At 39.5% G+C, this 15,771-nt stretch overlaps 1 protein-coding gene across 1 annotated transcript in view; it reads left to right on the forward strand.

Moving 5' to 3' along the window:
- Positions 1-15,771, forward strand: part of LOC143062027 (uncharacterized) — an 86,064-nt gene that overhangs the window by 21,566 nt on the left and 48,727 nt on the right. The window contains exon 6 of the mRNA XM_076233879.1: positions 14,929-15,033. Within this exon, the coding sequence (XP_076089994.1) occupies positions 14,929-15,033 (105 nt within the window). The remainder of the gene's footprint in view (positions 1-14,928; positions 15,034-15,771) is intronic.

Raw genomic sequence — 15,771 nt, forward strand, 5'->3', positions numbered from 1 at the left:
AAATGATACCACACTTTTATGCTTTATATACACCACTTCTCAAAAACATATTAATACAATGCTAAGACAAAATTCAGAATACAATTAAAAGCAGGATTATCAAAGCGTTATCACATGTTTGTGCATTGATCAATAATATCAAACAAATTAAAATTGAAATTTGCTTTAAAATAACATTTCTGTTTTGCTACTGTGTTAAAACAACATCATGCACTGTCTTATCTCTTATTTTAACACTGAACACTACACACCCTGGTGTCAGTGACTACAGCTTTCAATACACAAAAAAATACGAAATGCAATAAACAGATTAGATTGATATTTACAAACTTGCTTTACCAATTAAGGACTTCAAATTTAAAAGGTCAAACCTAAACAGGATTTTTCAGCCAAAACCCTTACTTTTTTACCCAATTGAAACACTATAAATTCAGAAATTACTGCGTGCATTTATCATTGCGATTTTGTCATATTAGACTAAAATACGATTTTACGTTTTGCGATATCGAGAAACATCTTGTCAATCCATAAATGAAATCCAAAATGCGAGTTTAAATAATTGCGATTATAACCCTGTAGCATTTTTGCGCAATAATACAACCATTGTAATGTAATCACTTTTGAATTAACAGTAGTCTTTAATCTCACTATTTATAAAAATATTTTACTAATAATTTTTTTTTGTTTTATCTTTAACTAAACTATTCTGCTTGCTTTCTAAATTTACAATAGAAGCCACTTCTTCAACGGAAGCTGGAACATCAACCAAATCCCAAACTATCACAATTGAGGCCGCTACGTCAACAGAAGATGTAGCTACGAGTATCAAGGAAACATCTAGTACTGAATCTTCGACTTTTACTTCCGATAAAAGCATAACGTCTGAGCTACCATATACAACGACAGAACGAGGAACGAGTACTTTCATACAGACAACAACAACAGATGAAACTACCAGTGTACAACAAACTTCAACAACTGAAACTCCTACTACAACAGATGAAACTACCAGTGTACAACAAACTTCAACAACTGAAACTCCTACTACAACTGCTGAACACCATTCGACTTCTGAATCGTTCTCTACTACCTCTTCTACAATGGAAGCGGTCACAACCAAATCGGATCAATCAACCTCAATTGAGGCTTCTTCTGTAACTGTAGGACAAACTTCCACTACTGAGAATCTCTCTACAACAGCAGAACTAACAACCACTAAAGACCAAACTTCAACAACGGAAGCCACTACTTCATTAGAAAATGTGACTAAAACTATAGTCATAACTATAACAGCAGGAGAAACAACAAGCTCCAAACAAACTACCACTTCAGGAGCTCTTACAACACCTTCTAGCAAAACAGCAAAGGAAGCTCAAACTTCAACAATAGAGGCCTCTTTAACAACAGAAGCTGTTACTACAAGTGTAGAAGGCACCACTAGTACTGAAGCTTCGACAACAACTTCAGATAAAACCATAACGTCTGGGCCTCCGACTTCAACCGAAGAACAAACTACAACTTCTCGTGACCAAACAACGACAACTGAAGAAACTATCAGTGCACAACACACTAGCACTTCTGAGACTTCTACTTCAACTGTTAAACAATATTCAACTGCTGAATCTTTGTCTACAACTGTTAGTGACACAACAAGTGATATTCAAACAACGACGACAGAAGCTTCTTCTACAATGGAGGCGGTCACAACTACATTTGATCAAACAACCCCGATTGAAGCTACTTCTGTAACTGAAGAACAAACTTTCACTACTGAATCTCTCACTACAAAAGCAGAACTAACAGCAATTGCAACTGAAACAGAAACTTCAACAATGAAGGCTACTTCTTCATCAGAAGGTGTTACTACAAATGTAGTCATAACTACAACAGCACAAGAAACAACAAGTTCCGATCAAAATACAGCGGCGGCTGAAGAAACTACAAGCGCCGAACAAACTACCACTCCAGGAGCTCTTACAACACCATCTAGCAAAACAGCAAAAGTAGCTCCAACTTCAACAATAGATGCCTCTTCAACAACAGAAACTGTTACTTCAAGTGTAAAAGGGACAACTAGTTCTGAAGCTTCGACAACAACTTCAGATGAAACCGTAACGTCTGAGCCTCCGACTTCAACCGAAGAACAAACCACAACATCTCGTGACCAAACAACGACAGCTGAAGAAAGTAGAAGTGCCAAACACACTAGCACTTCAAAGACTCCTACTACAACTGCTCAACAATATTCAATTGCTGAATCTTTGTCTTCAACTGTAAGTGACACAACAAGTGATATTCAAACAACGACGACAGAAGCTTCTTCTACAATGGAGGCGGTCACAACTACATTTGATCAAACAACCCCGATTGAAGCTACTTCTGTAACTGAAGAACAAACTTTCACTACTGAATCTCTCACTACAAAAGCAGACCTAACAGCAACTGAAACCGAAACTTCAACAATGAAGGCTACTACTTCATCAGAAGGTGCTACTACAAATGTAGTCATAACTACAACAGCACAAGAAACAACAAGTTCCGATCAAAATACAGCGGCGGCTGAAGAAACTACAAGCGCCGAACAAACTACCACTTCAGGAGCTCTTACAACACCATCTAGCAAAACAGCAAAAGAAGCTCCAACTTCAACAATAGATACCTATTCAACAACAGAAGCTGTTACTACAAGTGTAAAAGGGACCACTAGTTCTGAAGCGTCGACAACAGCTTCAGATATAACCATAACGTCTGAGCCTACGACTTCAACCAAAGAACAAACTACACCTTCTCGTGACCAAACAACGACAGCTGAAAAAACTATCAGTGCCAAACACACTAGCACTTCAGAGGCTCCTACTACAACTGCTCAACAAAATTCAACTGCTAAATATTTGTCTACAACTGTTAGTGACACAACAAGTGATATTCAAACAACGACGACAGAAGCTTCTTCTACAATGGAGGCGGTCACAACTACATTTGATCAAACAAACCCGATTGAAGCTACTTCTGTAACTGAAGAACAAACTTTCACTACTGAATCTCTCACTACAACAGCAGAACTAACAGCAACTGAAACCGAAACTTCAACAATGAAGGCTACTACTTCATCAGAAGGTGTTACTACAAATGTAGTCATAACTACAACAGCACAAGAAACAACAAGGTCCGATCAAAATACAGCGGCGGCTGAAGAAACTACAAGCGCCGAACAAACTACCACTTCAGGAGCTCTTACAACACCATCTAGCAAAACAGCAAAAGAAGCTCCAACTTCAACAATAGATGCCTATTCAACAACAGAAGCTGTTTCTACAAGTGTAAAAGGGACCACTAGTTCTGAAGCGTCGACAATAGATTCAGATATAACCATAACGTCTGAGCCTCCGACTTCAACCGAAGAACAAACTACACCTTCTCGTGACCAAACAACGACAGCTGAAGAAACTATCAGTGCAAAACACACTAGCACTTCACAGGCTCCTACTACAACTGCTCAACAATATTCAACTGCTAAATATTTGTCTACAACTGGTAGTGATACAACAAGTGATATTCAAACAACGACGACAGAAGCTTCTTCTACAATGGAGGCGGTCACAACTACATTTGATCAAACAACCCCGATTGAAGCTACTTCTGTAACTGAAGAACAAACTTTCACTACTGAATCTCTCACTACAACAGCAGAACTAACAGCAACTGAAACCGAAACTTCAACAATGAAGGCTACTACTTCATCAGAAGGTGTTACTACAAATGTAGTCATAACTACAACAGCACAAGAAACAACAAGTTCCGATCAAAATACAGCGGCGGCTGAAGAAACTACAAGCGCCGAACAAACTACCACTTCAGGAGCTCTTACAACACCATCTAGCAAAACAGCAAAAGAAGCTCCAACTTCAACAATAGATGCCTATTCAACAACAGAAGCTGTTACCACAAGTGTAAAAGGGACCACTAGTTCTGAAGCGTCGACAACAGCTTCAGATATAACCATAACGTCTGAGCCTCCGACTTCAACCGAAGAACGAACTACATCTTCTCGTGACCAAACAACGACAGCTGAAGAAACTATCAGTGCAAAACACACTAGCACTTCACAGGCTCCTACTACAACTGCTCAACAATATTCAACTGCTAAATATTTGTCTACAACTGGTAGTGACACAACAAGTGATATTCAAACAACGACGACAGAAGCTTCTTCTACAATGGAGGCGGTCACAACTACATTTGATCAAACAACCCCGATTGAAGCTACTTCTGTAACTGAAGAACAAACTTTCACTACTGAATCTCTCACTACAACAGCAGAACTAACAGCAACTGAAACCGAAACTTCAACAATGAAGGCTACTACTTCATCAGAAGGTGTTACTACAAATGTAGTCATAACTACAACAGCACAAGAAACAACAAGTTCCGATCAAAATACAGCGGCGGCTGAAGAAACTACAAGCGCCGAACAAACTACCACTTCAGGAGCTCTTACAACACCATCTAGCAAAACAGCAAAAGAAGCTCCAACTTCAACAATAGATGCCTATTCAACAACAGAAGCTGTTACCACAAGTGTAAAAGGGACCACTAGTTCTGAAGCGTCGACAACAGCTTCAGATATAACCATAACGTCTGAGCCTCCGACTTCAACCGAAGAACGAACTACATCTTCTCGTGACCAAACAACGACAGCTGAAGAAACTATCAGTGCAAAACACACTAGCACTTCAGAGTCTCCTACTACAACTGCTCAACAATATTCAACTGCTAAATATTTGTCTACAACTGTTAGTGACACAACAAGTGATATTCAAACAACGACGACAGAAGCTTCTTCTACAATGGAGGCGGTCACAACTACATTTGATCAAACAACCCCGATTGAAGCTACTTCTGTAACTGAAGAACAAACTTTCACTACTGAATCTCTCACTACAACAGCAGAACTAACAGCAACTGAAACCGAAACTTCAACAATGAAGGCTACTACTTCATCAGAAGGTGTTACTACAAATGTAGTCATAACTACAACAGCACAAGAAACAACAAGTTCCGATCAAAATACAGCGGCGGCTGAAGAAACTACAAGCGCCGAACAAACTACCACTTCAGGAGCTCTTACAACACCATCTAGAAAAACAGCAGAAGAAGCTCCAACTTCAACAATAAATGCCTCTTCAACAACAGAAACTGTTACTTCAAGTGTAAAAGGGACCACTAGTTCTGAAGCGTCGACAACAACTTCAGATAAGACCATAACGTCTGAGCCTCCGACTTCAACCGAAGAACAAACTACAACTTCTCGTGACCAAACAACGACAGCTGAAGAAACTATAAGTGCCAAACACACTAGAGTTTCAGAGACTCCTACTACAACTGCTCAACAATATTCAATTGCTGAATCTTTGTCTTCAACTGTAAGTGACACAACAAGAGATATTCAAACAACGACGACAGAAGCTTCTTCTACAATGGAGGCGGTCACAACTACATTTGATCAAACAACCCCGATTGAAGCTACTTCTGTAACTGAAGAACAAACTTTCACTACTGAATCTCTCACTACAAAAGCAGAACTAACAGCAACTGAAACCGAAACTTCAACAATAAAGGCTACTACTTCATCAGAAGGTGTTACTACAAATGTAGTCATAACTACAACAGCACAAGAAACAACAAGTTCCGATCAAAATACAGCGGCGGCTGAAGAAACTACAAGCGCCGAACAGACTACCACTTCAGGAGCTCTTACAACACCATCTAGCAAAACAGCAAAAGAAGCTCCAACTTCAACAATAGATGCCTATTCAACAACAGAAGCTGTTACTACAAGTGTAAAAGGGACCACTAGTTCTGAAGCGTCGACAACAGCTTCAGATATAAACATAACGTCTGAGCCTCCGACTTCAACCGAAGAACAAACTACACCTTCTCGTGACCACACAACGACAGCTGAAGAAACTATCAGTGCAAAACACACTAGCACTTCACAGGCTCCTACTACAACTGCTCAACAATATTCAACTGCTAAATATTTGTCTACAACTGTTAGTGACACAACAAGTGATATTCAAACAACGACGACAGAAGTTTCTTCTACAATGGAGGCGGTCACAACTACATTTGATCAAAGAACCCCGATTGAAGCTACTTCTGTAACTGAAGAACAAACTTTCACTACTGAATCTCTCACTACAACAGCAGAACTAACAGCAACTGAAACCGAAACTTCAACAATGAAGGCTACTACTTCATCAGAAGGTGTTACTACAAATGTAGTCATAACTACAACAACAGAAGAAACAACAAGTTCCGATCAAAATACAGCGGCCGCTGAAGAAACTACAAGCGCCGAACAAACTACCACTTCAGGAGCTCTTACAACACCATCTAGCAAAACAGCAAAAGAAGCTCCAACTTCAACAATAGATGCCTATTCAACAACAGAAGCTGTTACTACAAGTGTAAAAGGGACCACTAGTTCTGAAGCGTCGACAACAGATTCAGATATAACCACAACGTCTGAGCCTCCGACTTCAACCGAAGAACAAACTACAACTTCTCGTGACCAAACAACGACAGCTGAAGAAACTATAAGTGCCAAACACACTAGCGCTTCAGAGACTCCTACTACAACTGATCAACAATATTCAATTGCTGAATCTTTGTCTTCAACTGTAAGTGACACAACAAGTGATATTCAAACAACGACGACAGAAGCTTCTTCTACAATGGAGGCGGTCACAACTACATTTGATCAAACAACCCCGATTGAAGCTACTTCTAAAACTGAAGAACAAACTTTCACTACTGAATCTCTCACTACTAAAGCAGAACTAACAGCAACTGAAACAGAAACTTCAACAATGAAGGCTACTACTTCATCAGAAGGTGTTACTACAAATGTAGTCATAACTACAACAGCACAAGAAACAACAAGGTCCGATCAAAATACAGCGGCGGCTGAAGAAACTACAAGCGCCGAACAAACTACCACTTCAGGAGCTCTTACAACACCATCTAGCAAAACAGCAAAAGAAGCTCCAACTTCAACAATAGATGCCTATTCAACAACAGAAGCTGTTTCTACAAGTGTAAAAGGGACCACTAGTTCTGAAGCGTCGACAACAGATTCAGATATAACCATAACGTCTGAGCCTCCGACTTTAACCGAAGAACAAACTACAACTTCTCGTGACCAAACAACGACAGCTGAAGAAACTATAAGTGCCAAACACACTAGCGCTTCAGAGACTCCTACTACAACTGCTCAACAATATTCAACTGCTAAATATTTGTCTACAACTGTTAGTGACACAACAAGTGATATTCAAACAACGACGACAGAAGCTTCTTCTACAATGGAGGCGGTCACAACTACATTTGATCAAACAACCCCGATTGAAGCTACTTCTGTAACTGAAGAACAAACTTTCACTACTGAATCTCTCACTACAAAAGCAGAACTAACAGCAACTGAAACAGAAACTTCAACAATGAAGGCTACTACTTCATCAGAAGGTGTTACTACAAATGTAGTCATAACTACAACAGCACAAGAAACAACAAGTTCCGATCAAAATACAGCGGCGGCTGAAGATACTACAAGCGCCGAACAAACTACCACTTCAGGAGCTCTTACAACACCATCTAGCAAAACAGCAAAAGAAGCTCCAACTTCAACAATAGATGCCTATTCAACAACAGAAGCTGTTACTACAAGTGTAAAAGGAACCACTAGTTCTGAAGCGTCGACAACAGCTTCAGATATAACCATAACGTCTGAGCCTCCGACTTCAACCGAAGAACAAACTAAACCTTCTCGTGACCAAACAACGACAGCTGAAGAAACTATAAGTGCCAAACACACTAGCACTTCAGAAGCTCCTATTACAACTGCTCAACAATATTCAACTGCTAAATATTTGTCTACAACTGTTAGTGACACAACAAGTGATATTCAAACAACGACGACAGAAGCTTCTTCTACAATGGAGGCGGTCACAACTACATTTGATCAAACAACCCCGATTGAAGCTACTTCTGTAACTGAAGAACAAACTTTCACTACTGAATCTCTCACTACAACAGCAGAACTAACAGCAACTGAAACCGAAACTTCAACAATGAAGGCTACTACTTCATCAGAAGGTGTTACTACAAATGTAGTCATAACTACAACAGCACAAGAAACAACAAGTTCCGATCAAAATACAGCAGCGGCTGAAGAAACTACAAGCGCCGAACAAACTACCACTTCAGGAGCTCTTACAACACCATCTAGCAAAACAGCAAAAGAAGCTCCAACTTCAACAATAGATGCCTCTTCAACAACAGAAACTGTTACTACAAGTGTAAAAGGGACCAATAGTTCTGAAGCGTCGACAACAGATTCAGATATAACCATAACGTCTGAGTCTCCGACTTCAACCGAAGAACAAACTAAACCTTCTCGTGACCAAACAACGACAGCTGAAGAAACTATCAGTGCAAAACACACTAGCACTTCACAGGCTCCTACTACAACTGCTCAACAATATTCAACTGCTAAATATTTGTCTACAACTGTAAGTGACACAACAAGTGATATTCAAACAACGACGACAAAAGCTTCTTCTACAATGGAGGCGGTCACAACTACATTTGATCAAACAACCCCGATTGAAGCTACTTCTGTAACTGAAGAACAAACTTTCACTACTGAATCTCTCGATACAACAGCAGAACTAACAGCAACTGATGCCGAAACTTCAACAATGAAGGATACTACTACATCAGAAGGTGTTACTACAAATGTAGTCATAACTACAACAACAGAAGACACAACAAGTTCCGATCAAACTATAGCGGCCGCTGAAGAAACTACAAGCGCCGAACAAACTACCACTTCAGGAGCTCTTACAACACCATCTAGCAAAACAGCAAAAGAAGCTCCAACTTCAACAATAAATGCCTCTTCAACAACAGAAACTGTTACTTCAAGTGTAAAAGGGACCACTAGTTCTGAAGCGTCGACAACAACTTCAGATAAAACCATAACGTCTGAGCCTCCGACTTCAACCGAAGAACAAACTACAACTTCTCGTGACCAAACAACGACAGCTGAAGAAACTATAAGTGCCAAACACACTAGCACTTCAGAGAAACCTCCTACAACTGCTCAACAATTTTCAATTGCTGAATCTTTGTCTTCAACTGTAAGTGACACAACAAGTGATATTCAAACAACGACGACAGAAGCTTCTCCAACAATGGAGGTGGTTACAACTACATTTGATCAAACAACCCCGATTCAAGCTACTTCTGTAACTGAAGAACAAACTTTCACTACTGAATTTTATACTACAAAAGCAGAACTAACAACAACTGAAGCCAAAACTTCAACAATGAAGGCTACTACTTCATCAGAAGGTGTTACTACAAATGTAGTCATAACTTCAACAGCAGACAAAACAACAAGTTCCGATCAAAATACAGCGGCGGCTGAAGAAACTACAAGCGCTGAACAAACTACCACTTCAGGAGCTCTTACAACACCATCTAGCAAAACAGCAAACGAAGCTCCAACTTCAACAATAGATGTCTTTTCAACAACAGTAGCTGTTACTACAAGTGTAAAAGGGACCACTAGTTCTGGAGCGTCGACAACAGCTTCAGATATAACCATAACGTCTGAGCCTCCGACTTCAACCGAAGAACGAACTACACCTTCTCGTGACCAAACAACGACAGCTGAAGAAACTATCAGTGCAAAACACACTAGCACTTCACAGGCTCCTACTACAACTGCTCAACAATATTCAACTGCTAAATATTTGTCTACAACTGTTAGTGACACAACAAGTGATATTCAAACAACGACGACAGAAGCTTCTTCTACAATGGAGGCGGTCACAACTACATTTGATCAAACAACCCCGATTGAAGCTACTTCTGTAACTGAAGAACAAACTTTCACTACTGAATCTCTCACTACAACAGCAGAACTAACAGCAACTGAAACCGAAACTTCAACAATGAAGGCTACTACTTCATCAGAAGGTGTTACTACAAATGTAGTCATAACTACAACAGCACAAGAAACAACAAGTTCCGATCAAAATACAGCGGCGGCTGAAGAAACTACAAGCGCCGAACAAACTACCACTTCAGGAGCTCTTACAACACCATCTAGCAAAACAGCAAAAGAAGCTCCAACTTCAACAATAGATGCCTATTCAACAACAGAAGCTGTTACCACAAGTGTAAAAGGGACCACTAGTTCTGAAGCGTCGACAACAGCTTCAGATATAACCATAACGTCTGAGCCTCCGACTTCAACCGAAGAACGAACTACATCTTCTCGTGACCAAACAACGACAGCTGAAGAAACTATCAGTGCAAAACACACTAGCACTTCACAGGCTCCTACTACAACTGCTCAACAATATTCAAATGCTAAATATTTGTCTTCAACTGTTAGTGACACAACAAGTGATATTCAAACAACGACGACAGAAGCTTCTTCTACAATGGAGGCGGTCACAACTACATTTGATCAAACAACCCCGATTGAAGCTACTTCTGTAACTGAAGAACAAACTTTCACTACTGAATCTCTCACTACAACAGCAGAACTAACAGCAACTGAAACCGAAACTTCAACAATGAAGGCTACTACTTCATCAGAAGGTGTTACTACAAATGTAGTCATAACTACAACAGCACAAGAAACAACAAGGTCCGATCAAAATACAGCGGCGGCTGAAGAAACTACAAGCGCCGAACAAACTACCACTTCAGGAGCTCTTACAACACCATCTAGCAAAACAGCAAAAGAAGCTCCAACTTCAACAATAAATGCCTCTTCAACAACAGAAACTGTTACTTCAAGTGTAAAAGGGACCACTAGTTCTGAAGCGTCGACAACAACTTCAGATAAAACCATAACGTCTGAGCCTCCGACTTCAACCGAAGAACAAACTACAACTTCTCGTGACCAAACAACGACAGCTGAAGAAACTATAAGTGCCAAACACACTAGCGCTTCAGAGACTCCTACTACAACTGCTCAACAATATTCAATTGCTGAATCTTTGTCTTCAACTGTAAGTGACACAACAAGTGATATTCAAACAACGACGACAGAAGCTTCTTCTACAATGGAGGCGGTCACAACTACATTTGATCAAACAACCCCGATTGAAGCTACTTCTGTAACTGAAGAACAAACTTTCACTACTGAATCTCTCACTACAAAAGCAGAACTAACAGCAACTGAAACCGAAACTTCAACAATGAAGGCTACTACTTCATCAGAAGGTGTTACTACAAATGTAGTCATAACTACAACAGCACAAGAAACAACAAGTTCCGATCAAAATACAGCGGCGGCTGAAGAAACTACAAGCGCCGAACAGACTACCACTTCAGGAGCTCTTACAACACCATCTAGCAAAACAGCAAAAGAAGCTCCAACTTCAACAATAGATGCCTATTCAACAACAGAAGCTGTTACTACAAGTGTAAAAGGGACCACTAGTTCTGAAGCGTCGACAACAGCTTCAGATATAAACATAACGTCTGAGCCTCCGACTTCAACCGAAGAACAAACTACACCTTCTCGTGACCAAACAACGACAGCTGAAGAAACTATCAGTGCAAAACACACTAGCACTTCACAGGCTCCTACTACAACTGCTCAACAATATTCAACTGCTAAATATTTGTCTACAACTGTTAGTGACACAACAAGTGATATTCAAACAACGACGACAGAAGTTTCTTCTACAATGGAGGCGGTCACAACTACATTTGATCAAAGAACCCCGATTGAAGCTACTTCTGTAACTGAAGAACAAACTTTCACTACTGAATCTCTCACTACAACAGCAGAACTAACAGCAACTGAAACCGAAACTTCAACAATGAAGGCTACTACTTCATCAGAAGGTGTTACTACAAATGTAGTCATAACTACAACAACAGAAGAAACAACAAGTTCCGATCAAAATACAGCGGCCGCTGAAGAAACTACAAGCGCCGAACAAACTACCACTTCAGGAGCTCTTACAACACCATCTAGCAAAACAGCAAAAGAAGCTCCAACTTCAACAATAGATGCCTATTCAACAACAGAAGCTGTTTCTACAAGTGTAAAAGGGACCACTAGTTCTGAAGCGTCGACAACAGATTCAGATATAACCATAACGTCTGAGCCTTCGACTTCAACCGAAGAACAAACTACAACTTCTCGTGACCAAACAACGACAGCTGAAGAAACTATAAGTGCCAAACACACTAGCGCTTCAGAGACTCCTACTACAACTGATCAACAATATTCAATTGCTGAATCTTTGTCTTCAACTGTAAGTGACACAACAAGTGATATTCAAACAACGACGACAGAAGCTTCTTCTACAATGGAGGCGGTCACAACTACATTTGATCAAACAACCCCGATTGAAGCTACTTCTGAAACTGAAGAACAAACTTTCACTACTGAATCTCTCACTACTAAAGCAGAACTAACAGCAACTGAAACCGAAACTTCAACAATGAAGGCTACTACTTCATCAGAAGGTGTTACTACAAATGTAGTCATAACTACAACAGCACAAGAAACAACAAGGTCCGATCAAAATACAGCGGCGGCTGAAGAAACTACAAGCGCCGAACAAACTACCACTTCAGGAGCTCTTACAACACCATCTAGCAAAACAGCAAAAGAAGCTCCAACTTCAACAATAGATGCCTATTCAACAACAGAAGCTGTTTCTACAAGTGTAAAAGGGACCACTAGTTCTGAAGCGTCGACAACAGATTCAGATATAACCATAACGTCTGAGCCTCCGACTTCAACCGAAGAACAAACTACAACTTCTCGTGACCAAACAACGACAGCTGAAGAAACTATAAGTGCCAAACACACTAGCGCTTCAGAGACTCCTACTACAACTGCTCAACAATATTCAACTGCTAAATATTTGTCTACAACTGTTAGTGACACAACAAGTGATATTCAAACAACGACGACAGAAGCTTCTTCTACAATGGAGGCGGTCACAACTACATTTGATCAAACAACCCCGATTGAAGCTACTTCTGTAACTGAAGAACAAACTTTCACTACTGAATCTCTCACTACAACAGCAGAACTAACAGCAACTGAAACCGAAACTTCAACAATGAAGGCTACTACTTCATCAGAAGGTGTTACTACAAATGTAGTCATAACTACAACAGCACAAGAAACAACAAGGTCCGATCAAAATACAGCGGCGGCTGAAGAAACTACAAGCGCCGAACAAACTACCACTTCAGGAGCTCTTACAACACCATCTAGCAAAACAGCAAAAGAAGCTCCAACTTCAACAATAAATGCCTCTTCAACAACAGAAACTGTTACTTCAAGTGTAAAAGGGACCACTAGTTCTGAAGCGTCGACAACAACTTCAGATAAAACCATAACGTCTGAGCCTCCGACTTCAACCGAAGAACAAACTACAACTTCTCGTGACCAAACAACGACAGCTGAAGAAACTATAAGTGCCAAACACACTAGCACTTCAGAGAAACCTCCTACAACTGCTCAACAATTTTCAATTGCTGAATCTTTGTCTTCAACTGTAAGTGACACAACAAGTGATATTCAAACAACGACGACAGAAGCTTCTCCAACAATGGAGGTGGTCACAACTACATTTGATCAAACAACCCCGATTCAAGCTACTTCTGTAACTGAAGAACAAACTTTCACTACTGAATTTTATACTACAAAAGCAGAACTAACAACAACTGAAGCCAAAACTTCAACAATGAAGGCTACTACTTCATCAGAAGGTTTTACTACAAATGTAGTCATAACTTCAACAGCAGACAAAACAACAAGTTCCGATCAAAATACAGCGGCGGCTGAAGAAACTACAAGCGATGAACAAACTACCACTTCAGGAGCTCTTACAACACCATCTAGCAAAACAGCAAACGAAGCTCCAACTTCAACAATAGATGTCTTTTCAACAACAGTAACTGTTACTACAAGTGTAAAAGGGACCACTAGTTCTGGAGCGTTGACAACAGATTCAGATAAAACCATAACGTCTGAGCCTCCGACTTCAACCGAAGAACAAACTACAACTTCTCGTGACCAAACAACGACAGCTGAAGAAACTATAAGTGCCAAACACACTAGCACTTCAGAGATTCCTACTACAACTGCTCAACAATATTCATCTGCTGAATCTGTGTCTACAACTGTTGGTGACGCAGCAAGTGATATTCAAATTACTACGACAGAGGCTTCTTCTACAATTGAAGTTCTTACTACTCCAACTACGGAACACATGACAGATACACGAACTACAACCACTTATTTAATTCCTATTTCAACATCTAAACCAATGGCTTTTTCTGAAGGTACATCTACACCTGCTAGAGAGACAATAGCAGATCATCAAACGACGACCCTAGAGAAAACGTCTATAATGGAAGCAGTTACAACAACATTAACTGAATATTCTACTCAAACTGCAAAACAAATTTCAAGCGTTGAAGGACTAACTTCTACAACAGTAGACCACACGACTACAAAAGATTTACAAAGAACAACTTTTGGACAAATTGCAAGCACGGAACTCCAATCTACAACAGCAACTTTGACTCTAGTCACCACTGCATCACAAACTAACGCTTCTGAAACCCTGTCTATAAATTCTGGTAGTTATATATTATTGTATTCAAATAATTTTGTTTTGGGTTAATGTTTAGATTAACTTTGTGTTTTAATACTTATAATGAAAATAATTGTATGTATGTTGGAAAAAAGTTTCCAAATGCCTGGCTAACAAACTATCTAATCTAAACGCAGTACAAAAAATCGACGTGAACATTCATTACGTATTTTATTAGCATAGATTATACATATCTTTTTTTTATTTCTAGCTGCTACTTCCACTTCAGAAGTATTATCCACCACTGTAGCTCCAACTTCGATAGTCGAATCTACTACTTCAGCTCAGGTTACCAGTTCACCTACGGATAAAACGGGTAAATATTGTGATTTTTTTCTATTTATATTTTGTAGAATTTCCCATGTATTTAAAATTATGATTGGAAATCTGTTCTACATCATTTCAAATTTGTATTGTATATTTGGTCACAGAGTAAGTTATAAATGAAGATTTAATCGTCTCAAATTGCTTACATATGTACAATAGAATACTTATAAACCTGCAACAGACAATAGAGACTCACTCGATCTAACAATGAGAACAAATGGCAAAATGTCTCGCGATAAAATAGTATTTGTAAGAAAAAGATGCATTTGTGTTGTTTTTAAAAAGCACTGTGTTATAAGTTATCTCGGTGTAATCAGGGGAGTACATACATTTATGTCGAATATCCATACACCCTGAGGCGCAGCAGAAGCGTGTATTCATTTTCAAAACAATGGTAAAATTCCGTATACCCGTGATTACAAAAAGATTAGGAATACATTTCTTACGAATAATTCCTTTACTTGCTGCGCATTGTTAAATTTGTTTTCCCTGTATTTTGGAAAATTTTGATTTTTTTAGTGTTTTTTCTATAAAGTTTCGGGAATGATTTTTTATGCCCCATTTATGGGCATTATGTTTTCTGGTCTGTGCGTCTGTTCGTCCGTTCGTCCCAGGTTAAAGTTTTTGGTCGAGGTGGTTTTTGATGACGTTTAAGTCCAATCAACTTGAAACTTAGTACACATGTTCCCTATGATATGATCTTTCTAATTTAATGCCAAATTAGAGG

Source organism: Mytilus galloprovincialis, chromosome 2, assembly GCF_965363235.1.
Source record: "Mytilus galloprovincialis chromosome 2, xbMytGall1.hap1.1, whole genome shotgun sequence".
In the NCBI taxonomy this organism is placed as follows: domain Eukaryota; kingdom Metazoa; phylum Mollusca; class Bivalvia; order Mytilida; family Mytilidae; genus Mytilus; species Mytilus galloprovincialis.